Raw genomic sequence first — 25,580 nt, forward strand, 5'->3', positions numbered from 1 at the left:
TGAGGAAGCAGGGTGGTGGTGCACCTGGTTGAGCACACGTTACAATGCGCAAGGACCCAGGTTCAAGCCTCTGGTCCCCACCTGCAGGGGGAAAAGCTTCACAAGTGGTGAAGCAGGGCTGCAGGTGTCTCTCTGTATCTCTCTATCAACCCCTTCCCTCTCAGTTTCTGGTTGTCTCTATCCAATAAAGACAATAAAACAAAATTTAAAAAAATGAGAAGTGAGATAGCCTTTTACCATCTTAAAAGGCTATGAGCTTTAAAATGGACTGGACCTAATGTTTTGGGAGTGTTATATTTGGGAGCTGGGAAAGGCTTTTTGGATGCCTGGATATCAGGAGTCCAGAATTCTAGCTGAGGAATGTATAAACTCACAAAGGTTAATAACCATGGGTATAACCTGAGGATGTTACGGGAATTTGAAGGCAGAGGAGAGATTCCCAGGTAGGCAGCAAGGGGGCTCCCCAGGGAACTGTAAAAACTGAACAAGGCAATCTCAACAAGGCACTCTCAATGGTATGGGCATGAAGTGGTACAAGAAAGAAAGAAAGACCTGGTCTTTAGTCCTCTGGGTAACATCAGTAAGTGGCCTCTCAGAGGGTAACAATATCATTTCTAAAGGAATTACTGGCAAATAGCTAGGTCAAATCTTTTTTAAAAAATTAATTGGGTAAATGGCATTTAATGAAACCTTTATTATCAACAATTTTTTTTAAGATTTTTTTTTTATTTATAAAAAGGAAACACTGACAAAAACCATAGGATAGGAGGGGGTACAACTCCACACAATTCCCACCACCAGAACTCCCCATTCCATCCCCTCCCCTGGTAGCTTTCCTATTCTTTATCCTTCTGGGAGTATGGACCCAGGGTCATTATGGGGTGCCGAAGGTAGAAGGTCTGGCTTCTGTATTTTTTCCCCCTTTTAACACAAGCTACTACCCAGATATGCTGGAAATCATTACTGAACTTCACAAGGGCTGGCTGTGGGTGGGTGGCAATCTCTACTCTCACTAACCTGATGTACACAGATGTTACATTTATCACAGAATACCATGTCGTTGCCTTCTTCACTATCTGGAGAGCGGCAAACATCACAGATGACATCTTCATCATACTCTATACCTAGTCCTTCTTCTGTCTCAATAGCATGGTTCATGTTTTCATGGCACTGGCGTTCCAGAACTTCTATTGTTTTCTCCATAAGATCTTCATCCACCCGATTACAACCTGCACAGAAATACAAACAATCAAAGAATGAAAGGAAGGAAGAGAGAAAGAAAGAAAGGGGGGAAAAGAAAGAAATACAATCAACCAATCCGTCAGTCAGCTGGTATTTCTAAATCACCTACTGCAGGGGTGGAGTATCAGTTTCTGCCAAGGGCCATTTGGATATTTATAACAGTATCTGAAGGCCATACAAATATTTCAGCTTAAGAATTAACATTTAATGCTGCTTTGAAGGAAAAAAAAAACACTCCTAGATTTATTGAATTTCCAGCTCTGTCAGCTTTTAATTTAGCAGGGCCCAAACAAATGATTTTGCAGCACGCGCACACACGCGCGCGCGCACACACACACACACACACACACACACGGCCCATGGTCAGGATGTTTCCCACCTCTTACCTACTACAAGCTCAGTGCAAGTGTCGGAGGAATTTAAAAGGATAAAACCATCTATCCCTGGGTCTTAAAAAACCTGACTTTAAGGACTTTTTTTTACTAGAGATATTCTAATACTTACTTATTGTCACATATTAGCATCTGACATATGAAAGGAGAAATGCATTCATCATATTCTTTGATATTCTCTATTTATTAATTTACTTTTGCCTTCAGGCTTATTGCTGGGGCTCCTGGCAGCTATTTTTTCCGTTTTATTATTTTTTTATTGGATAGGATAGAGAGAAACTGAGAGGAGAGGGGGATACAGAGAGGCAGAGAAAAAGACACCTGTAGATCTGCTTCCCCACTTGTGAAGCAACCCCCTTGCAGGTGGGGAGCTGGGGGCTTGAACAAGGATCCTTGCACTTTTTAAAAAATATATCTATTTATTTATTCCCTTTTGTTGCCTCTTGTTATTTTATTGTTGTAGTTATTGTTGTTGATGTCGTCATTGTTGGATAGGACAGAGAGCAATGGAGAGAGGAGGGGAAGACAGAGAGGGGGAGAGAAAGACAGACACATGCAGACCTGCTTCACTGCCTATGAAGCGACTCCCCTGCAGGTGGGGAGCTGGGGGCTCAAACCAGGATCCTTACGCCAGTCCTTGCGCTTTCCGCTGCGCTACTCTTGACTCCCTGATTTTATTTTTTGAGAATTTTTTTTTAAAGAATTGTGTGAAAACTGTAGAAGTCACTGGTGTGACAAGTAGTTTTGGGGATGTTTTGCCATTGACTTGACATTATTTGTTCAGGGCAGTCAAATTCTATATTAAGGTATGCTGATCATATTGACCAGTACCAGTTAGGGTGGTGTGCCAGGAGGCAGAGGTGGATGGTGGAGGCACTGCTTAGCATGGCTCTGCTTACTGTTCAGACTGCTTTTTAGAGTTGACTCAGGAACCAGTCTTAGCATCCTTCTCAACCAGAATTCCAACCAGCCACGACTGAAGAATTGGAAAACCTGTATGCCACCTCTGATTTGTGCAATAGCACACTATGGGCAAGGACAGAAAGGGTCTGGTTTAAATGATTTTTTTAAATATTATTTATTCAGAGAGAGAGAGAGAGAGAGAGAGAAAGGAGATCAGAGCATTTCCCTGGCATATATGGTGCTACTGGTATCAATTTTCACACATGTTTAAGTCCTGCCCCTACTTTCCCAGCTGCCAGATTTAAATGCTGTTGCTGTTCCAACATGTTTTTTGGAAAGGCCTCATTAAGATCAAACAGAAAAATAAATGAAAAGGTCAGAAAAAGGAAGCCAGAAGCTGAAAACAAATTAAATGGTCCTGACAACTTAAAAAAAAAAAATCATGAGTTAAAAGACAAGACACTTGACCTGTGAGAAAACAACTTACCCATTTCTATAAGGATTTCGTTAAGTTCCTGGAGCCAAAAGATGTCCATATCATCGAGGTCATAACGGCACACAGATGCGGCCAACTCCATGATGTTGATGTAGCCAGGCTCTGCGGTCTCTGGGGTGGAACAATGAATATACTTCCGGGGTCGGACATACAAAACATCCTTTACCTTCTCTGACATAACCCTAGGAAAGCAAAAGAAAGTCACTGATAACGATCACAAATGGCAGATTCCAGGCACTGGCTGGATGGGCCTAACAGCACTCAGGTCACTTATTGGAGTTGAAAAATGCTCTCCTTTCCACCCTGGGGAAATTTCTCTGCTCTGCCAATTGGGAGTTATGGCAGATATCTTTCTAGAAAACAAATGGTTCTACAAATTCAGATTTATTACCTCTGTGAACATTCTGACTGCTAACAAAATGCTTCATTTACCCTCATGGCTCCTGGGACCCTACTACCATACATCTAAAAAAAAAATGTTTTCACATTATTTTGTGTTCTTAGTGCAACAGTTACCAAATTTACTTAGAAGGGTACTTGGAAGGGTGATATCTGTAAAAATGCATAGCCAGATCCCATGTCAGAGACAGGTTTCAGTCAAACTCCTGATTTTCTGTTACGTAGAAAATACTGGATCGTTTTAAAAAGAGCACGAGTGGGTCAGCATGACAGCTCACCTGGAAGGGTGCTTGCTTTGTCATGTACATGGCCCAGGGTCAAACCTAGCCTCCACCGCAGGAAGCTTTGAGAATGTGGTGTTTTTCTTTCTCCAACTTTTTTTTTTTTTCTGTTTAGCTGGAAAGGGCAGCCTAGAGCAATGATGTCCCAGTGATGATCCCCCACAAAGAAGGAAAATAAAAAAGGGACACAAACTACAACACTTTTTTTCTGCCAGTCATTCACATGGTAATCCTGGACATTAACAATTCCTTCCTTCCTTCCTTCCTTCCTTCCTTCCTTCCTTCCTTCCTTCCTTCCTTCCTTCCTTTTTACTACAGCACTAATCAGCTCTGGCTTATGGTGGTGCAGGGGATTGGACCTGGGAGCAGGCATGAGAGTCTTTTTGCATAACCATTACACTATCTACCTCCACCCGACAGTAACAATTTCTGTAAGGCTCAGTTTTCTTAGCTAAAATATAAGGAAAAGTATCAATAAAATATGATAAAATAGTATCAATCCTGTAGGGCTGTTATGACAATTATACCAGATAGTTTTGCTTTGTTATTTTTCGATAGAGACAGAGAGAGGCAGAGAGAGAGTGTGTACAAGAGATCAAAGCATTATGACGGTGGAAAAGGACCCAAGTTGGGAGTGACAGTTGTTTTGTTTAGCAGACAGCCCTTATGGTAAGATGAGGAATGCTACCCATGTGACAACAACTGTACTGCAAACCACTACCCCACCCAATAAAATTGACAAAAAAAAATCATAGCACCACAGCTTCCTTAAGTGCAGGTTGGGTAGGGCTTGAACCTGGGAAGCACACATGGCAAAGTAGCACACTGTCCAAGTGAGTTCCACACCCCCCCTGCCCAGCCCTATGCCAAAGTTTTAACATGGCTTATATTTCAAAACCCATTTTTATAATGTCATTTCCCATTATTTTCACTATTTATGTAAATAAGTTAAAGCCAAGAGGCCACAGAATTCTACAAACCAAGCATTTTCCCAACCATGAAAGATAATAGTAACAACTCTTAAGTCTGAGCCAGGAAAACATGACGGATTAAAAGATAACCAGTGCTCCTAACTTCTCCAGCAGGTCTGAGCAAACCCATAGTCCCCCTCATCCCTACTGACACTGAGATCCCAAGACAAGAATTTAGGGGGAAACCAAGTATATGAAGAAACAGAAGTTCCTGGGTTGGAGAAACTGCTCACTGAGGAGGATGCGCGCGCCTTTGCATTAGGCCTAGGTTCGAGATCTGACAGTGCGTGGGAGTGCCATGGCACCAGAGGGAGGTGCTGGTGCGGGAGTCTCTCTTCCCTGGCCCACGTCTCTCTCTGACCCTTGGAATGGTGAAACTGAACATGTGTGTGGCTGGCACTGGCTTCATAAAAGAAAAGGGAAAAAGTCATACCATTGACTTACTCTACAACTGATGTTTTAAACAAGGAAACAAGGCATGAAACATCAGAAGAAAAAAAAAAAAAACCAAGAAGAAACACAGATTACTATTTCCTGGTGATTTTAAAGAATAGAACGGGTCATCTAAAAATATGTATGTCATTATAAAAATACACAAGCAGCAGATGTCTCTAGATCTTTCTTGTCCCAATATTGTCAGGAATAAAAAAGGTGGAGGGGGATGGCTACTAGGAACAGTGGAGTCATTTAGGCACTGAGCCCTAGAAACAACCCTGGTGGCAATAAACAAACAAACAAACAAACAAACAAATAATAGTTCCTCTGGAAGGTCCTTCCCAGGCCTCCTGCATATGTAATTTCATTGCTCTTGGGCCTTTCCTCTTTCTTTCTTTAAAATTCTTTATATTTATTTATTTTCCCTTTTGTTGCCCTTGTTTTTTATTGTTGTTGTAGTTATTATTGTTGCTGTTATTTACGTTGTTGTTAGATAGGATAGAGAGAAATGGAGAGAGGAGGGGAAGACAGAGGGGGAGAGAAAGACAGCTGTAGACCTGCTTCACTGCCTGTGAAGCGACTCCCCTGCAGGTGGGGAGCCGGGGGCTTGAACCTGGATCCTTACGCCGGTCCTTGCACTTTGCACCACTAAGCTGCGCTTAGCCAGCTGCACTACTGCCCGACTCCCCTCCTTCCCCCCCTTCCTTCCTTCCTTCCTTCCTTCCTTCCTTCCTTCCTTCCTTCCTTCCTTTTTTTTTTTTGTAACTTCAGGGATCAAGAGGGAGGGAAAGACACCACAGCACCATCCTACCATGAAGGAGCTTCCCTTGGTGCTCAGTGCTCACATGTGGTGACAAGGCTCCAGCCTGGGGTCTTGAGCTTTATTAGTTGTGCAATTTACTACTTGGTGAGCTATCTCCCAGGTCCTAGAGCCTGTTTCTTTAGATTAGCTATATATGTGGAAGAAGTCCCATAGAAGAAAACACATTCATATGAATACACATAAACATATAGGCACAGTCCACCCTATAAAAATTGAGTAAATATTCCTAAGTGTTTTTTTCTAAAAGCTTATGTATAGTGAATAAAGTTAACAAGTACACACATTTGCAAAACTTTAATTTTTCTACCATATGGAAGTTTTTAAACCCAAAGGCAATAAATATTTGAGGGGAACAGCAGAAACCTAAAATATTAATTGAATCCAAACATTTAGGCACTGCTATCAAAGGCCTGCTTACAAGTGAAATGAGCCCAACTGAAAAGGATAAGACATACATATAAAATTTTCCAGGTATGTCTCTATGTCTCTCTCTCTCCCTGGGAAATAGTATAGTATATAAACGACTGGACTCTCAATCATGATCTCAACCTCAGCATGAGGTCCTGAGTTGGATCCTAAGCAAGCATCATATGTGCCAGAGTGACGCTTTGGTATTCTCTCTCCATAAATTAGTAAATAAATACTAAAAAATTTTTCTAGAAGGTCGTCAAAATAGCTTACTTGGATAGTGTGCTGCTTTGCCATATGTACAACCTAGGCTTGATTCAGGCTATCATTTCATTGAAGGAAGCTTCAGTCTTGTGATCTCTTTCACTCTCTCTGCCTCTAACTAAATAAAAAAATATTCCAGACTATGAGATTAAATACTCATTCAAATATCCTATGGTTCTATTGTATGTAGCCTTTGATGCAATCACAAAATGGGTTTTCATTTTCTTATTTATTTACTTATTCCCTTTAGTTGCCCTTGCTGTTTTATTGTTATAGTTATTATTGTTGTTATTGATGCTGTCGTTGTTGGATAGGACAGAGAGAAATGGAGAGAGGAGGGGAAGATAGAGAGAAAGACAGACACCTGCAGACCTGCTTCACCGCTTGTGAAGCATCTCCCCTGCAGGTGGGGAGCCAGGGGCTCGAACTGGGATCTTTACGCTGGTCCTTGGGCTTTGTGCTACAGCCGGACTCCCGTGTTTTCATTTTCAAAGATTCATCTCCCTTCTGCCTCCTCTCCTTTTAGAGACAGAGACAGAGAGTGAGAGAGATCACAACACTAAAGCTTCCATCAGTGTGATGGGGGCCAGACTTGAACCTGGGTCGCAACACATTGCAAAGTAGCATACTATCCAAGTGAGCTATTTCATCAGCCCACATCCATCTTTTTCTAAAAGGAGTATTTTGTTAATTATCCACGTCATTGTCTTGGGGTGAGGTGGTGGTGCACTCAGTACAGTGCACATGCTACCATGCACTAGCACCAAGGTTCAGGCCCCTGGTCCCCATCTGTAAGGAGGAAGTTGCATGAGTGGCGGGGCAGAACCACAAGTGTCTTTCTCTCTCCCTCTTTATTTCTATCTCTATGAGAAAAAATGGCTGAAGCACAAACAGCAGAATAGCAGTACAGGCACCGAGTCCGTGATAACCCTGGTGGCAGAAAGAAAAAAAAAGTCTTAAATTCTATGTGGAACAGGTTCTAGAATTAAAATAGAATCTCTCAAGTTTCTAGAAGAGAGCAAAGGGAAGTATTTTCATGATCCTAGGATAGGCAAATATTTAAACTAAAACACAAAAGACATTAACCATAAAAGAAGAAATGAAAAAAAAAACCTGTTTATCAAGACAGAAAGAAAAAAAAAGGCAAAGTCACAGATTAGAAAACACTGTATGTGCAACTATAGATAGACCAAGTACCTAGCAACAGTATCCTATGCATTATTTTCATAAACTCACAGATCAAATACTAAGACAGACAATATTCTGGGTCATAATCAGGTAGCTCACCAGGCATTGCTATGTACATGGTCTAGTTTTGAACTCTGGTACCACAGAGTGGAGGTCTAATAAAGAGCCAGAGAGCCAGAGCTCTCAGCATCACCTACCAGTAAGGAGTCAGAGTTCTGTGGTGTCTGTGGTGTCTTTCCCTCTTTCTCTGTGTATCTTCCTATGTGAATGAAAAAAGAAGTGTCCCAGAGCAATAGACTCCTGCAGTGCAAGAGACTCCAGTTCCACACAAACACAGAAATCATCCTCAGCAAATTCCCACAAATTGGAATCATACAAATATGTTCTCTGATCACAATGGAATCCAATCCAAACTATACAAAAAGTCCACAGAAAGATAGTAAAGAACACCTCTAAATACTTAAAAACAAAGAGAATAAAACCCACACATAAATAATCTATAGGTGAAATGGGGAAATTATATTGGAATGAATGAAAATCAAAACATAACACATAAACTTAGCTTCCAACTCATGAAGCTAGGACCTCAAAAAATTAAATAAAAAATAAAAATCAACCCAAAGTGAGTAGAAGGACTGAAATAAGAGACAAATGAATCAAATTAAAAAATAATGAAAAAGGTGATTCTGTGTATGATTAAAAAATAGACCAACCTGTACCAAGGGAGAAAGGAGATTAAAAATCCATTATTAACCTGATAACTCAACAAAATACAACCAGGATCTCTCTAGAAACTCACTAAGCCACAGTCACTAAGTTGCAGATGGTACTATTATTTCATCCTATGCTCCCTGGGCAGATGACCTCACCAATGTGTCCTGGAACCTCAACTCTCCAGAGCCCCTACCCCACTAGGAAAATAAATGTTAGGGGGAGATGAACTCCAATTCCATCAGGACCCAGAGAGAGAAGAGAGGGTAAAAAAAAATCTACCTGAGAAAGCTGATAAATTAGACAGCTATTACCTTGACATTAATAAAAGCAGATTTATCTACAAATTAAAAAAAAAAAAGTCCATTATCAGGAATGGGGGGGACAGGATTGTTCCAACTGTTTCAAATGTGTATTTCTTTATTTGCCAACAGGGTTATTGCTGGGGCTTGGTGCTAGTACTATGAATCCACCAATTCTGGTGGTCATTTTTTTCTTTCTATTTTCTTGGACAGGACAGAAAGAAAATGAGATGGTAGGGAAGACAGAGAGAGAAAGACACCTGCAGACCTGCTTCACCATTTGTGAAGCGCCCCACTGTAGGTGGGGAGCAGGGGGCTCGAACCCAGGTCCTTGCACATGGTAATGCATGCCCTTTATCCAGTGTGCCACTGTCTGGCCCTCTCAAATATGTTTATAATTGCCCACTGAAGCATTTTTCTGATGGTTGCCCTTAATATTTTTATTAGAAAACTCTAGTATCTCAGTCACATTGGTTCTGGCATTTATTAACTATCTATGATCAAACTGATCCTAGTTCTTGATAGAAGTACTTTTTTTTTTTTTTTAATGAAACCTAGACATTTTAGGTATTATGATACTCGGTTTTTAAAAAAATGATCTTTATTTATTGGAGAGAGACAGCCAGAAATGAAGAGGGGAGAGGGAGGGAGGGAGGGAGGGAGAGGGTGGGGGAGGGAGAGGAGGAGGGGGAGGGAGAGGGAGACAGAGAGAGAGACCTGCAGTCCTGCTTCACCACTTGCAAAGCTTTCCCCCTGTAGGTGGGGGCTGGGGGCTTGAACCCACGTCCTTGTGCAGTGTAACATGTGCACTCGGGGTTTTTTCAAGTTGTGTTTTAGCTGTTTTCTTCTGGTATTGCTCTGATGGACTATTGGGCTGATGGTGGAGAGGTGCTACTACTTCCTTACTGCTAGGTTGTTGCAGAAGCCCTACTTCACCATTTGGTCTCTGTTGACATCCAAGAGGGGAAACTCTGGCTCCCTACTGTTCCCTATGTGGCATCCATTGACAGCACAGGGGTGGAGGTGTCCATATTACTGCTGAGCAGTGACAGAAGTCCTGGCTTTCTGCTGTCTACTCTGGTATCAGCCTAGCTAAGTGGGGAAGGTATGCATCATTACTGAGGAGTTGAGGTAGAAGTCTTGGCTCCTCACTGTAGAGGAAAATACTGACAGCAAGGGTATGAAAGTACCAGACTTTTTTTTTTAAGGTCATTTCTTTGGTATTTTTTAAAAAAAATATTTATTTCTTTATTTATTTTCCCTTTTGTTGCCCTTGTTGTTTAACATTGTTGTAGTTATTGATGTCGTCATTGTTGGATAGGACAGACAGAAATGGAAAGAGGAGGGGAAGAAAGAGAGGGGGAGAGAAAGATAGACACCTGCAGACCTGCTTCACCGCCTGTGAGGTGACTCCCCTGCAGGTGGGGAGCCAGGGGCTGGAACTGGGATCCTTACACCAGTCCTTGCATTTCACGCCACGTGCGCTTAATCTGCTGCGCTACCGCCCGACTCCTAAGTGTCCAATTCTTATACTCATTCATGATGCTCTTCTAATTTTTTAGAAGTAGGAGGTGGTCTCAATGATAACAAGCTAGTGAAATGCAGGACATGCGCTGGACAAGACAATAAAACTTCACTTAACAGATCACAGAAAGTCTCTGTAGGCGGGACAGCCTGGGCCAGTGTTTTTAGAATAAGTAACTCCATGTGTATTTTTAGAGCATGACTTAGAACCTTATGAATCTGATGCTGGGGGTGGGCAGAAAAATTCAAGGACAGATATCTACTCTTTAAGAACTTAACGTACACTGTAAAATAGATGTGCAAATTTTTCCACAGTAATCAGAAGGTTTCACGAGGCCCTCTGTATGACATTCTACTTTCTATTCCTTCTATACAAAGACAAGAAAGAAAAAGTGTCTTCCAAAACCAGTTACAAAGACAAATAAGAAAAAAAGTGCTTTCCAAAATTAGTTATTATGTTTGAGCTGAACTTATTACTTCCTCTGGCAGAGAAGTCTTCTCCAAAATCTTCTACTTACTAAACTTTCTTCCTACATATCTGTAAATGAACAAACTAATTCATCCAGTTATCTATCTCCTTTCACTTCGGTTTGTTTTACAAATTCTGTATGTTCTTATTTTATAGATACTGTCATTCTGAGGCCTCTATTAGAACAAAACAACTTCTTATGGGGTTATACACTAACGGGACATTTATGAGGTTATGTAATGAGTGCTTTGTTTTTCTTCAAAGACTAATAAATGCTACTGAATACTCAAGCCAGACTTAGAAATCCTGATCTCGTGGTCCAGGAGGTGGTGCAGTGAATAAGGCACTGGGCTCTCAAGCATGAGGTCCTAAGTTCGATCCCCAGCAGCACATGTACCAGAGTGATGTCTGGTTCTTTCTCTCTCTCCTATCATCTCTCATGAATCAATAAATAAAATCTTTTTAAAATAAAAAAATAAAATAAATAAATAAATAAAAAAGAAACCCTGATCCCCAAAATCTGAGCATAATTTCACACTGGACTTCAATTTTATACTGTGAATGGGCACACATTATATCATAAACAAGCAAGCTTGACCTTAACTACTCATCTATCCTAGTCTGGTATAATTTCCCACCAGGCCCAGTGAATTGGTGGACACGGCATGTGATTCTGTATTATATATTAGCCCTTCAAAGTCTCTCGATAAGCAGCAATACAGACAATGATAGGAACATTCATTCCCTAAGTCAAAGGTGGGAAGTATGCAAATACCTGAGAGAGGGTTGCGGAAGAGTGTCTGGATTGGCTGGCACTTGAACTCCTTTTTCCCATTCTTCCTTCCAAGTATCCGCAAAGAGATAATAACTGTCAGGATTAATGTGGTGAGAATCTGGAAGTTTCATAGCACTGATGAGATCCTTTCGGAATACCTGGGAAGATATTACATACACCTTGAGAAGACTACCAACTGTGGAACTAACTGCATTTGATGTTCTCCTTTTTATTATCTTTTAATGTACCTTTAACTTTTGGTTTTTACTGGGGGAAATACTGATTTTCAAGACTGTTGTTGTCTCAGGGTAATGTTTTCCTTTTGAAAGGACCATCTTATTTCACACTTAGAACAAGAAAAACGTCTCTAACTGCCTATAGAGTCAGGAAATATTTGAAGTATTGATAGAGAAGCCAGCTTGTTTTGAATTTAGTAAAGGAGACCTTCCTAACTTATTTTCTTGGACTCCTTAAATTTAAATCAATACTGGTCACTCTGAAAATTATATAAAGAAAACAATCCTGGGACCGGTAGTGGCGCACTGGGTTGAGTGCGCATTACAGTGCTCAAGGACGCAGGTTTGAGCCCCTGATCCCCACCTGCAGGGGGAAAGTCTTGTGAGTGGTGAAGCAGGGCTGTAAGTGTCTCTCTGCCCCTCTGTCTTCCCCATCCCTCTTGATTTCTGGCTGTCTCTATCCGATAAATAAAGATAAAAAAATTAAAAAATAGAAAACAATCCATAACTCTCTCAAATTAAAGAACACATACCCCATGATCATTATCTTATTTAGAAATAATTTTCTTACAGAAAACTTACAAAAGGAGTACAGTTATTGTATTCTTGTCATGTTAACATCTTATATAATAATCTGAGTACAATTACCTACAATGCTATTAATTATTTCATAGACTATTCAAATTATATTAATTTTCACCTTAATGTCCTTCAATTAGTAATAGTTTCTCAGGCTTTTATTGCCTCTTATGATTTTGACACTTTTGACGAATACTAGCCATATATTTTACCTAATGTTTTTTTGTGAGAACAATGAAGTTATTCATTTCTTGCAAGAATACCACAAAATGATGTTCTGCCCTACTCATCCCATTATATCAGGGATGTCTGATTCTATTTATAATTAATTAGTACCTTAGAGGAGATACATTGAGATTATTAAAATATCCGGACTCTACAAATAGCGAGTTTTACTTCTTCTCTTCCAACTTGGATTCCCTTTATTATTATTTATCATTCCTCTTGTTTAACTGCTATGACTAGAACTTCCAGGACTAAGTTTAATAGGTCGACTCCTGATCTAAGAGGGTACGCTTTCAGTTTTTCACCAGTGAGTATAATGTGGGTTGTGGGTTTGTTATATATTGTTATTTTACTGAACATTTATTTTGTATCTCCAGGATCTTGGACATGCACAGTTTCACTGCTCTGGGCAGACTTTTTCAGATAGAGAGTAAGTGAAAGAGGGAGGGAAAGAGAGAGACCAGAGCGCCAAATTTCCCTCAGGCCCATAATGCCCACATGTAGGCTCAAATTTGTAAGATGTCTTGCTGTCTCCCATAATTTTCGAACATTTCCTTCATTTCTAACATTACTACCTGACCTATCAAGTTTTTGTCTTCTGACTGCTCATAAAAGCTACCAATTCTATTTATATGCTAACTTCATATACATACTACTGAATTCTTTGGGAGTTATTTTTATCATTAATTGTTCCATGGTTTTCTATGTTCTTTTTTTAGTTTTATGTTTCTAATGCTTTCTCTTAGTTAACTGAACTGGCTAACACCTTTACTAATATTTGGAATAGTAACAAGAATAGTGGGACACTTCAAGATAATTCTTTCAGAGACTAGCAGAAATAACTATAGTGTTTCCTTATTAAATGAGATACTAGTTGGAGGACTACAGTATGCATATTTTAAGGTATTTTACAGTTCCTATTTCCCTTAGTCTTTTCTTTCTTAAAGTTTTTTATTAGTGATTTAATACTGACTTACAAAGTTATAAGATAACAAGGGTATATAATTCCACATCTTTCCCACCACCAGAATTCTGTGTCCCCATTCCCTCAATTGGAAACTGCATTAGTTCTCCTAAGATCACAGATACAGCTATTATTTCTGGGTCACTCTTACTACTACTTCTGAGTGTCCTTCCCCCCACACTTCTGCCCCCCCCCCTCTTTCTCTCTTCTGGTCCTGATGGAATTAAGAGTTCAGAACCCTCTGGTCATCTTCCCCTAATATTTTCCCCTCTGGGAGTATGGACCAGAATTATGTTCTGGGTGCAGAAGGTGGAAGGTCTGGCTTCTGTAATTGCTTTTCTGCTGGGCATGAACATTGGCAGGTTGATCCAAACCCCCAGCTTGTTTCTATCTTGCCCTGGTGAGGCAGGGGCTCTGGAGAGGTGAGGTTCCAGGACACATTGATGAGGTCGTCTGCCCAAGGAGCGCAGGATGAAATCATAGTAGCATCTGTAACTTGGTGGCTGTGACTTAGTGAGTTTCTGGAGAAATCCTGGTTGAATTTTATGCCCGCTGTCCCCACCTATGTGGAGAGGGGGAGGCTTCCTGAGCAGGAAGAGTAGGGATGCAGGTGTCTCTCTCTATATCTCCCCTCCCCTCCCCTCTTGATTTCTCTCTCTATATACCCAATAAATAAAGAAGAGTAAATATTTTTAGAAAGAAGTTAATAGGGCACAATTGGGAATATGACACAGTGAAGCATCAGATCCTTGGGAGTGAGTGCAAGTATTAGAGTGATGCTCTGTTTTTCCCTCACCTATCTGTCTCATTAATATTTAAAATCATTTAACATTGCAGTCAAAATATTAAATATGGTCTTACTTATTAATATTTAATAGAATGTAAGTATACATTAAAAATATTGAGACAAAGTGCTCTGTTTTACTTTTTTGTAAAAAAAAAAAAAAAAAGGTTATCAAGAAAAGGTAGAGCAGTGCTGGACTCCTTTGTCTTATTTAACTCATGGTGAGGAATAAGCATCTGAGATGAAATGTTTTTATACTGCTATTTAAAAAAATTTTATTATCTTTATTTATGTATTGGATAGAGACAGCTAGAAACTGACAGGGAAGGGAGACACAAAGGGGGAGAGACACCTGCAGCCCTGTTTCACCACTCATAAAGCTTTCCCTGCAGGTGGGGACTGGCGCTTGAACTCGGGTCCCTGCACATTGTAACGTGTGCATTCAGCCAGGTGTGCCAACACCTGGCCCCCTATACTGCTATTTTTAAAAAATATTTATTTTCTCTTTTGTTGCCCTTGTTGTTGTGGTTATTGTTGTTGTTGATGATGATGCCATCATTGTTAGATAGGACAGAGAGAAATGGAGAGAGGAGGGGAAGACAGAGAGGGGGAGAGAAAGAGACACCTGCAGACCTGCTTCACCACCTGTGAAGGGACCCCCCCCCTACAGGTGGGGAGCCGGGGGCTCGAACTGGGATCCTTATGCCTGTCCTTGCACTTTGCGCCACATGCGCTTAACCTTCTGCGCTACCGCCCGACTCACCCTATACTGCTATTTTAAGTGATCTAAAATTCACTTTATATTTCCTTATTTTACCCAAAAGTTGTTTGGAAGTTTTTGGTTTTTGGTTTTTCATTTTCATATGGAGAGACCTTTCTGTTTTTCATAAGTACTTTCTGATCTTAATGCACTGTGATCAGTGTTGCTTATACTCCTTAGTGGAAATTATTGATGCTTTCTAACTAAATAATCATATTTTGTGTATGTAGGAAAAATTGAGAAGTGTATTTCATATTATTTTAATTTCTTTTTTATAGGACAGATAGAAATTGAGAGGGAAAGGGGAGAGGAGAAAGAACGAGAGAAACTGCAGCGCTGCTCCACCACTTGTGAAGCCTCCCCACTGCAGGTGGGGAATGGGGGCTTCAATCTGGGTGCTTGTGCATAGTAACATGTGTGCTTAACCAGGTGCACTACCCCCCAACCTACTGTATTATTTCTAATATCAAGTTGTAGAATGTGATATATTCATCAGATTTACTGTACTATCTATATTGCTTAGTTCTTCTACTTTCTCTATCTCTTTTTTTTTTTTTCGTTTTGTTTGTTTAATCTGTCTGATACTGAAAGGTACTTGAAAGTATTCTCTAACTCCCTGGCCCCTCTAGTTATTATATTTGTACTTACTTCTTCCAGAAAGATCTATAATTTCTCCTTTTCTCTCTCTCTCTCTCTTTAATTTTTTACTATCTGCATTACTGGTTTTTGTCAGTCTTACTCAATTCCTCAGTAGTGAGAAGGGTAGGAATTATGTTTACTCCATCAGTAAAGAGGTGCCCTGTGTGAATCCATTCTACCCTGGCAAAGGAGCCCTAGCTGTGTGGAAACTTTAGGCTAGAGGTAGGGAATAATGACACAGTAGTTATATCGGGACTTATGGAAACAAAGAGAATCTTCATACTTCAACCTAAGTGTAATTGAGTACTGACAACATCATAACAGGGATTCATCTTTAGTTGACGTACTGTTATCCTCTGGTTGAAAGGGCTCTGGGTGAGTGGGTGGATGGAGTCAGTGGAGGTTGGGGATACAGTGCCCTCAGCTGCAGGAGGAAAATGGTTGGGTGGGTGGTGAGGTGTGCTGACACCCATCTTGGGGAGATGTGGAAATGTACTCCTGTGCCAAGAATTATATAAATCAACATTTACTCTTAATAAAGTGACCAGATTACAAGTGGGCCTTCAGTAACTAAGAGGCATAGAAATGTGCTCATCAACCTGAAAACATGACTTAAATGGTTATGCCAGCCTACACTTTGTGATTCTTCCTTTTTTATCATTAGGGAAAAAAGCATTCCATGAGTTCTTAAGCTAACCTGGTAATGATTTCAGTGTTGGAAGGCCCAGTTAACATCCAAGCTATGAGAGAATGTTACATACATTGGTCTATACTTCACCTAGTAATTTCTACTTCTGAAAAGACTTAAAAAAAACTACTTTGCAGGCTGGCAATATATATATATATGTCTACATTCCTTGGAAGATCAAAGAAAGATGTTATCAAGTAAAAATCATAATCTCTAATGATAACAAAGGTTCTCTGAGGAGAAACAACATTGAAGTTCTGTGTAACATGAAAGTAGAGGCATACAGAATACGATTCAGTAAAGCAATTACTCACAAAGTATAGCATTAAACAATCAAATGATTCCATTTAAATAAGGGCTCATTTCATTTTTTTTTTTTTTTACTCTGCAGGGACATTTCTGCAAATGTTGAGGTTGGTTTCACTTAGGGACGATGTAGAGAGAATTAACATGAGATGAGCAAAGTGGAGAAGCAAACCTACTCTAAATAAGTGGATGGCCAGGTAGCAACAAAAATGACCCACCTACCACCAACCCTAGCCATTTATAGTTAATTGGATGCTGTTAGGGACAAAGCTAAGTATACAGGGGAAAAATGGTAATTTATTACAACATGCTTTCTACAATGGGGGGGGGTCAGAAAAGATGTGTTTTGCGCAAAACTTAGTGTTCTGGGTGGTTAATGGGAGACACTAAATCACCATTTTTGTTGAACACTCTAATCTATTACTATAAATGACAAGAATGACTTTAATGTAGTATTGGATAAACAGTGATGGGATTTACAACTGTGCTACACTAACTGTCTCTAAGAAAGACAGTGTCATGGGAGACACTATCTTAGATCTGCAAAGACTACTAGAGCTGAGCTATTATTTTTTTTCAACCTAGTTTTGATATGACACACCTCACAAAGTAAAATCTTGTTGATTACAAAATCATGACCTGGGTTTAATAATGCCACACCATCTATCAACATACCATAAAGCCTTTTTTTTTTGCCTCCAGGGTAATTGCTGGGGTTCAGTGCCTGCACCATGAATCCACTGCTCCTGAGGCCATCCCCCCCCCCTTTTGTTGCCCTTGTTGTTGTAGACTTGCTGTTGTGGTTATTATAGTGGTTGCTGATGTCGTTTATTGTTGAATAGGACAGAAAGAAATCGAGAGAGGAGGGGAAGACAGAGAGGGAGAGGGAGAGGGAGAGGGAGAGGGAGAGGGAGAGGGAGAGGGAGAGGGAGAGGGAGAGGGAGAGGGGGAGGGAGAGGGGGAGAGAGAGAGAGAGAGAGAGAGAGAGAGAGAGACTGACCTGCAGATCTGCTTCACCACCTGTGAAGTGACTCCCCTGCAGGTGGGGAGCCGGGGGCTTGAACCGAGATCCTTACACCAGTCCTTGCACTTTGCACCACCTGTGCTTAACTAACCCGCTGCACTACCGCCTGACCGCCAACATAAGCCATTTTTATAGCTGTTATAACTGCATATGAAAAGTGGAGGGAATTGCGTTGACTGAAATAAACCAGAGGTGGGACCTAAGAAGCAAAGCCAGGAATAATACAGGGTGAAACCTTAATGGACTGTGGTCTACAGCAGCAGCTCTAGGGACTGAGAAGAGGGGGTGGGGAGTACTAAGGGGGACTTGAGGGTTTAAAGCTCTATGGTGGAGATGGATGAAGATTTTGGTGGAGGCGTACCGACATCTTGGGCAAATGTGCAGACATAATTCTGTGATAGTAAGTATCCTGCAAATCAACATTTATTTAAATAAAGTAATACAGAAGTCATATAAAAAAAGAAAGAAAAAGGAAAACCTGTTCTGTATAGTTTCCTAAGTAGCCTAGAAACATTCTCTAGTGAGTTGACTGGATAGGTCCTTAAACATTCTAATTTCTAGAACAAGGGGATGTTTGCAGATATAATTAATTTAAAAATTCTGAAACAAAAAGATCATCTTGGAATATCCTGATGGGCCTTAAATCCAACACAAACCTCTTTACAAGAAAAGACAAAGGGAGATTTGAAACGAAAAATCTGTGACAGAGGAATCAAAGATTGGAGTAATTCATTGATCCATAAATCAATAAATGCTAACAGACATCAGAGCCTGTAAGAGGCAAAGAATGGAATGGGAACGGCCACTATAGTCTCCAGAGGGAGCGCAGCATGGTGGATTATGGATGTCTATCCTCCAGACTTGTATAAGAATTCCTTTTTTTTTTTTTTTAAACCACTGCTCATTTCTGGCTTATGGTAATGTGGGGGATTGAACCTGGGACTTTTGGTACCTCAGGCACAAAAGGCTTTTTACATGACCATTATAATATGTCCCCAAGCAAAGTCCTATTTTTTATATTTATTTATTTATTTTCCCTTTTGTTGCCCTTGTTGTTTTTCATTGTTGTTGTAGTTATTATTGTTGTTGTTACTGATGTCATTGTTGGATAGGACAGAGAGAAATGGAGAGAGGCGGGGAAGACAGAGAGGGGGAGAGAAAGATAGACACCTGCAGACCTGCTTCACCGCCTGTGAAGCGACTCTCCTGGTAATGTGCTCACTACCAGGTGAGCTACCTCCTGATCCATAAGGAAACTTAATTTTTAAAAACTTTTTAAGACAGGAAAGAGTGAGACAAAGAGGGAAGGAGGTAGGAGAGGGAGAGAGACCACCGCACAGGAAGTTTCCTCCAATGTGGTGGGGGCTGGGTTCAAAGTTGGGTTACACAAAGGTCAAAGCAGCACACTGTCCAAGTGAGCTATAGGGAAACTTTAAAAAATATATATTTATTTATTCCCTTTGCTACCATTGTTGTTGTAGTTATTATTGTTGTCGTCGTTGTTGGATAGAACAGAGAGAAATGGAGAGAGGAGGGGAAGACAGAGAGGGGGAGAGAAAGACAGACACCTGCAGACCTACTTCACTGCCTGTGAAATGACTTCCCTGCAGGTGGGGGGCTGGGGGCTCGAACCCGGGATCATAACACCGGTCCTTGCGCTTTGTGCCACGTGCGCTTAACCCGTTGCGCTACTGCCAGACTCCTGGGAAACATTTTTATTCAAGGAAAAATGCAAGCATATGTATTATTTAGTCATAGGAGGTAAACACCTGAAGCATGAGGCATAAAACATAAAAATGAAGAGGTGATCAGAATATAAGTTCAGTTCCCAGGCAGGTATTAGCAAAGTGAAATATTACTTTGATGTCATGATGTATTTGTCTATATATCTTTTTAATTTTTTACTATCAGAATATAAGTTCAGTTCCCAGGCAGGTATTAGTAAAGTGAAATATTACTTTGATGTCATGATGTATTTGTCTATATATCTTTTTAATTTTTTTATTATTTATTTATTGGATAGAGACTGAACTTGAGAGGGAAAAAGAGATAGAGAGGGACAGAGAAAGAGCTTCACCACTTGTGAAACTTCCTCCACAGATGGGGACCAGGGGCTTGAACCCAGGTCCTTGTGCATTGTATGTAACAAGTGCACTCAACCTTCTACGACTCCATTACTGTTGGATCTATTCAGCTCGTCAACGTATATAAGCCTCCCAGTGCCTCATGGGATAACGAGGTCCTGCCTAGCCTGAATCACCCAGCCGTTTACGTTGGAGACTTTAATAGTCATCACCAAGACTGGGGATATTCCTCCACTCGTGCTGACGGCTCTATCTTAGCCGACTGGGCTTCAGCGAATGACCTCTCCCTATTATATGATCCCAAACAACCAGGCTCTTTTCACAGTGCTAGATGGAATAAAGACTCGTCACCAGACCTGTGCTGGATCAGCACAGTCAACGGCCAAGCCTTTCCCGCTACAAGACAAGTTCTCAAGATCTTCCCGCACAGTCATCACCGCCCAGCTATCATCCACATTGGTCTCCAGCTCCCACTGATTCTGTGCTCGGAGAAACTAAGATGGAACTTTCGGAAAGCAAACTGGCGTCTGTTCAGTGATCTTACCAACAAATCTATTCCTGCAATTCCAATTAACTCTATCCCCTCTGAAGATTCCTACAGGCGCATCCGCCAAGCCATCTTCAAAGCAGCTTCCCAAGCCATTCCTCGTGGGAGACGTGCTAACTATACGCCTTGTCTTGATGCTGAATGCGAGCAACTACTAAAGCAGTATGATGAGTCGGGCGACCCAGATGTGGCTGACCATCTCATTGCCTCCCTGGATGCAGCACGCCAAGCCCGCTGGCAACAACTCACGGAAAGTCTCAACTTCACCCACTCAAGTAGGAAGGCCTGGAAGCTTCTTCACAGTCTGGGTGCCGGTAGCCAACCCCCTCCCGTCTCCCATCCTCCCGTATCTCCAAACTCAGTGGCCAGTCACCTAACTCAAGTTGGACGTGCTAAGATCGACCCAGTCTGGAAAAGAGAAATTTCCCATGAGTGGTCACCCCACTTCCGGGTATCTTGTCCATCTCCAAAACTCTCTCCCTTTACACTGTCTGAACTGGAAGACGCTTTGAAGAGGGTTAAACCGGGAACAGCTGCTGGCTATGATAACATCACCCCAGAACTCATTCTTAACCTGGGCCCCGCAGCAAAGAAGTGGCTCGCTTCATTCCTGTCCCACATCTTGGAATCTGAGTCTATGCCCAAAGTTTGGCGTCGTGCGAAGATTATAGCGGTTTTGAAACCAAAGAAAGACCCAACACTGGCCGCCAGCTATAGACCAATTTCTCTCCTCTCCGTGTGTTACAAACTCCTTGAGAGGCTGCTTCTGTCACGTATTTCTCATCTTACAGAGAAATTCCTATCACTCGCCCAGGCTGGTTTCCGCCCAGGAAGATCTACCTGCGAACAAGCCCTGGCCCTCTCAACTTACACTGAAAATGGATTCCAGAAGAATTTAAAGACGGGTGCTGTCTTTGTTGATCTCACAGCAGCCTATGACACGGTCTGGCACCGTGGTCTCCTGGTCAAGATCTCAAGATGCCTGCCTCCATGGGTGGCCAACACTATATCGTTTCTTCTCCAAAACAGAAGATTCCGGGTACATCTGGGTGACAAGTCTAGCAGATGGAGACTTGTATCAAGTGGCCTCCCCCAGGGCTTTGTTCTGGCTCCTACGCTATTTAATATTTACATCAATGACCTCCCAGAAACTTCTTCAAGGAAGTTCATCTACGCCGATGACATCTGCTGTGCAACTCAGGCATCCAAGTTCGACATCCTCGAGGAAACACTCACGAAAGACATGTCTCTGATATCTGATTACTGTAAAAAATGGCGACTAATCCCTAGCACTGCAAAAACGGTATCATCTGTTTTCCATCTACACCATGCCTCGGCCTCACGTGAGCTTAATGTGCAGCTTGGCGATACGAGAATCCGGCATGAAGCCCAGCCAGTCTATCTTGGCGTTACTCTCAATCGCACTCTGTCATTTCACAAACATCTCATAAAAACTGCAGCAAAGGTGGGTGCGAGGAATCACATCATTGCAAGACTGGCCAGCTCCTCATGGGGCGCGAGCGCTTCCACACTACGATCATCCTCTCTGGCATTATGCTATTCCACTGCAGAATCCTGTGCCCCAGAATGGTTCCGTAGCCCCCATGTCCACTTGGTCGATTCCAAATTATATTCCTCCATGAGGATAATTTCTGGAACCATCCGTTCCACCCCGGTTCCATGGCTGCCAGTTCTTAGCAACATCGCCCCGCCAGATATTCGTTGGGATGCGGCATCATCTAAGTTCATTTCCCACGTCTACGCTCGACCGGACCTGCCAATATACGCGGATATCTTCGCCCACCCTGTCCAACACTTGACGTCTCGTCACCCAATCTGGTCCCCTACGCCTACACTGAACTTCTCTATTCCAGAATCTTGGAAACAGAGTTGGCAGTCAGCTGAGGTAAAGAACAAACCCCTCATCGCAGACCCCTGCAAGCGTCAACCCGGCTTTGACCTAGCACGTTATGACTGGGCCCTCCTCAATCGCTATCGAACAGGCCATGGCCGGTGCGCCTATATGTTCCATCGCTGGGGAGCCAGAGACGACCCGAACTGCCCCTGCGGCTCCAGACAGACTATGACCCACATGGTCAACGACTGCCACCTCTCCAGATTCAAAGGAGGTCTCGAAACTTTACATCAGGCTCAACCTGATGCTGTTGACTGGCTACGGAAGAAGGGCAAACGCTAGAAGAAAAAGAAGAAGTGCACTCAACCAGGTGCATCACCACCTGGTGTTGGGTAGTTGCCATCTCCCCCTGGCTTCTTCTTATCCATATGGCTATATAGGGATTTACTGATCCAAAGGTTTGGTCTATTTACATAAATCACTTTTACATAAAGCACTCCAGGGCATTGGTGGTTCAGTTATAGGATTCTCGCCTGTTCCGCCCCCTCGTCACACTCTGATTTTCACCAGTCACTTTTCTCTCCACCCTCTCTATATCACATCCTGTTTCCACCCTACTTGGAGAGTATAAAAACAGCTGCTCTTCTGATTAAAGACACTTGGAAATTGCTTTCCGGCTCCGAGAGTTCCAGAGTGTATCTCCTGCGGAAGTTGGTGCAGCACGCGTTCCTGATCCCTCTCCCACACAGCAGCCTAGATCAGCTCCAGTTGAGTTCTCTCCAACCCAGAGAGCACCGGCTCGGGAAGAAGTACCCTCAGGCTATCCCGGCATCTGGCGCCCGGAACAGGGACCCGTAAGCAGCAGATTTACAAGAAGACATCTTAGATAAGTACACACCTTTTGGGTATCTGCAATATTGTGTTAAGGCACTGTGATTTTTTTTTCTTTTTTATTGTTTTCCGGAGATCTTTCCACCATGGAAAATCTTTTCCAAATCCTGCATTCTTTTTCCAGTATACAATTTTTATATATCTGGGACATTTTTCTCGGGGCTTCACCTTATATCCTGTTGATCATCATAGCAGCTTTTAAGGGATATATAGGGCAACCTCTCAAAAGGCTTAAGAAACTAGAGGCTGAGGTCCAAGAGATAAAGGAAGTAATCATAGAACTTAACCAGCACCTTAAAAACAAGAAGAAGCAAAGGCCTGTCGTGATCTTGACCCACCCTAATTCCTCTGCATCTTGCCCTGAGGCCCCTATTTTGGCATCTTGCCCTGAGGCCCCTATTTTGGCAGACACGTGTCCGAATTCTCCTTTGGACTCCACAGCCACTTCTTCGGCCACCCCCACTTTGGCAGAAACGTGTCCGGAACCTCCTGCTGCCTCCACGGCTGCTTCTTCACCCCACCCTGTTTTGATAGACACATGTCCGAATTCTCCTGTAGCCTCCAAAACCACTTCTTTGGCCACTTGTCCAGAAGCTTCCACTTCAGTGACTCCTCCTACCGCTACACACTTATCAGAGGAAGTCCACACATTTCCAGTCAATGTTGCCCCCAATAGACAAAAACCTCAGGCCTGGTATCCATATTCCGCCACAGACCTGAAGGAACTACGCCAGGCTATCAAAGATGACGGTGTTCATGCCCCATGGACCAGGTCCATTTTACAAGGCCTGCTTCAGAACCTTAATACCCCTCAAGATTGGAGAGATGTGACTCGTGCTACGCTCCCAGGCCCCCTCTTCCTGCAATGGGAGGCATTCTTTCGCGATGAATGTTTACAACAATCGCGGAAAAATATTCAAAATCAGCCAGAGGGTAATTTTGATGCATTGTTTGGAACAGGCCAATTAGAAACAGGGATTCAACAGGCGGAAGCCAAGTTTCCAGCGGGGTATTTTGATCAAGTACGCCTGTGTGCATTAAAAGCATGGGAGCGATTAACACCACCCATGGGAGCAGCCTCAGCCCCCATTCTCTCCCTGCAACAAGAACCTGATGAATCCCTCGCTAAATTCATTGCCAGGGTCCAGTCGAGTTTGGAAAGGAAGATTTATAATCCTGACGCTCGTTTTCTCCTACTGCGATCCATAGTCTGGGATGGAATGCTTCCGCATTTTCAACAGGCCTGTATCACTCTTAAAAATGAACACCCAGATACTTGGATTCTAGCTACACAGGATCTCAGATCAAGCTCTTTTCAAGGACCTATGTTACAGGCCTATGCAGCTACCTTACATAAGCAAAAAGGAGCTTGCTTTCAGTGCGGTCGCCAAGGGCATTGGCGTAACCAATGTCCAGAAAATAGACCGCGACCCCGCCTCCAGTCAGGGCGACCCCACCTCCAGTCAGGGCGACCCCACCTCCAATCAGGGCAACCCCGCCTCCAATCAGGGCAACCCCGCCTCCAGACAGGGAATCAGAGACCACGAATGCCTTGTCCCAGATGCCAGAAAGGATTTCACTGGAGGAGAGATTGTTGGTCAAGGTTCCATAGGAACGGCACGCCTCTGCCAAATGTAAACAGGGATTTAAACTAGGTATGGGGCTTCCCTTAGCCCCGCCCCCAAGAGGGAAGGAAGCAGGTCGCCCGCTTGGTGCTGTGCCCTTCTTCCACAAACAGAAGCCCAGCTTGGGACCCAATCCATCGCTATACCCACCACGCCAAGTAACAATAACAGAGGGTGAGCAGAAGGAGGAACCCGTGGTATGTGGGAACTTCCAGCATAGAAATAACCGGCTGGAGCAAGAGAACAGCTCGAATTCAGAGCCTGAGATTTTATGGACCACCCCTGTTTTAGAAAGGGGTCACCCAACTATGACAGTAAAGATTGGTAATATTCCTTTTAAGTGTTTGATTGACACAGGAGCAGATAAGACAATATTAAGACAAGCAGAGGTTCCCCAGAGTTGGGAACTCCTCCCAGGACCACGCTTACATGGTGTTGGAGGATTGACTCAGGCATTCCGCACACGAGATTCCCTTGTGTGGGAAGATCCAGAAGGGACTACCGGACGCTTTCAGCCTTTAATAGCTGATATAAGCACCAATTTATTGGGAAGAGACTTGCTGGAATCTTTAGATGTAGTGATATCCTCAGACACCTCTGCAGGACACCACACTCACTCCTGTGAGACTGCTAGACCCAACCAGCACCCCCAATACTAACTGCCACTGTTCGTAACAGAACTCCCCGCTTAGATTGGCTTTCTAATGAGCCTGTCTGGGTGGAACAGTGGCCTTTGCCTAGGGAGAAGCTAGAAATTTTTAAAAAACTCGTCCAAGAGCAGTTATCGTTG

General features: G+C 42.5%; 1 protein-coding gene across 12 annotated transcripts in view; it reads right to left on the reverse strand.

The window, feature by feature from the left end:
- JADE3 (jade family PHD finger 3) overlaps nt 1–25,580 on the reverse strand; it is a 156,190-nt gene that overhangs the window by 27,870 nt on the left and 102,740 nt on the right. For 11 of the 12 annotated variants that reach the window (XM_060182470.1, XM_007529631.3, XM_060182472.1 and 8 more), the window contains 3 exons: nt 11,584–11,741; nt 3,025–3,215; nt 1,018–1,229 (listed from right to left, as the gene is read on the reverse strand). In XM_060182470.1, coding sequence (XP_060038453.1) covers nt 1,018–1,229; nt 3,025–3,215; nt 11,584–11,741 — 561 coding nt within the window. Of the gene's footprint in view, nt 1–1,017; nt 1,230–3,024; nt 3,216–3,710; nt 3,843–11,583; nt 11,742–25,580 lie in introns of those variants that run through there. The other variant, XM_060182478.1, reaches the window with a different exon arrangement.

Source organism: Erinaceus europaeus, chromosome X, assembly GCF_950295315.1.
Source record: "Erinaceus europaeus chromosome X, mEriEur2.1, whole genome shotgun sequence".
Lineage (NCBI taxonomy): Eukaryota > Metazoa > Chordata > Mammalia > Eulipotyphla > Erinaceidae > Erinaceus > Erinaceus europaeus.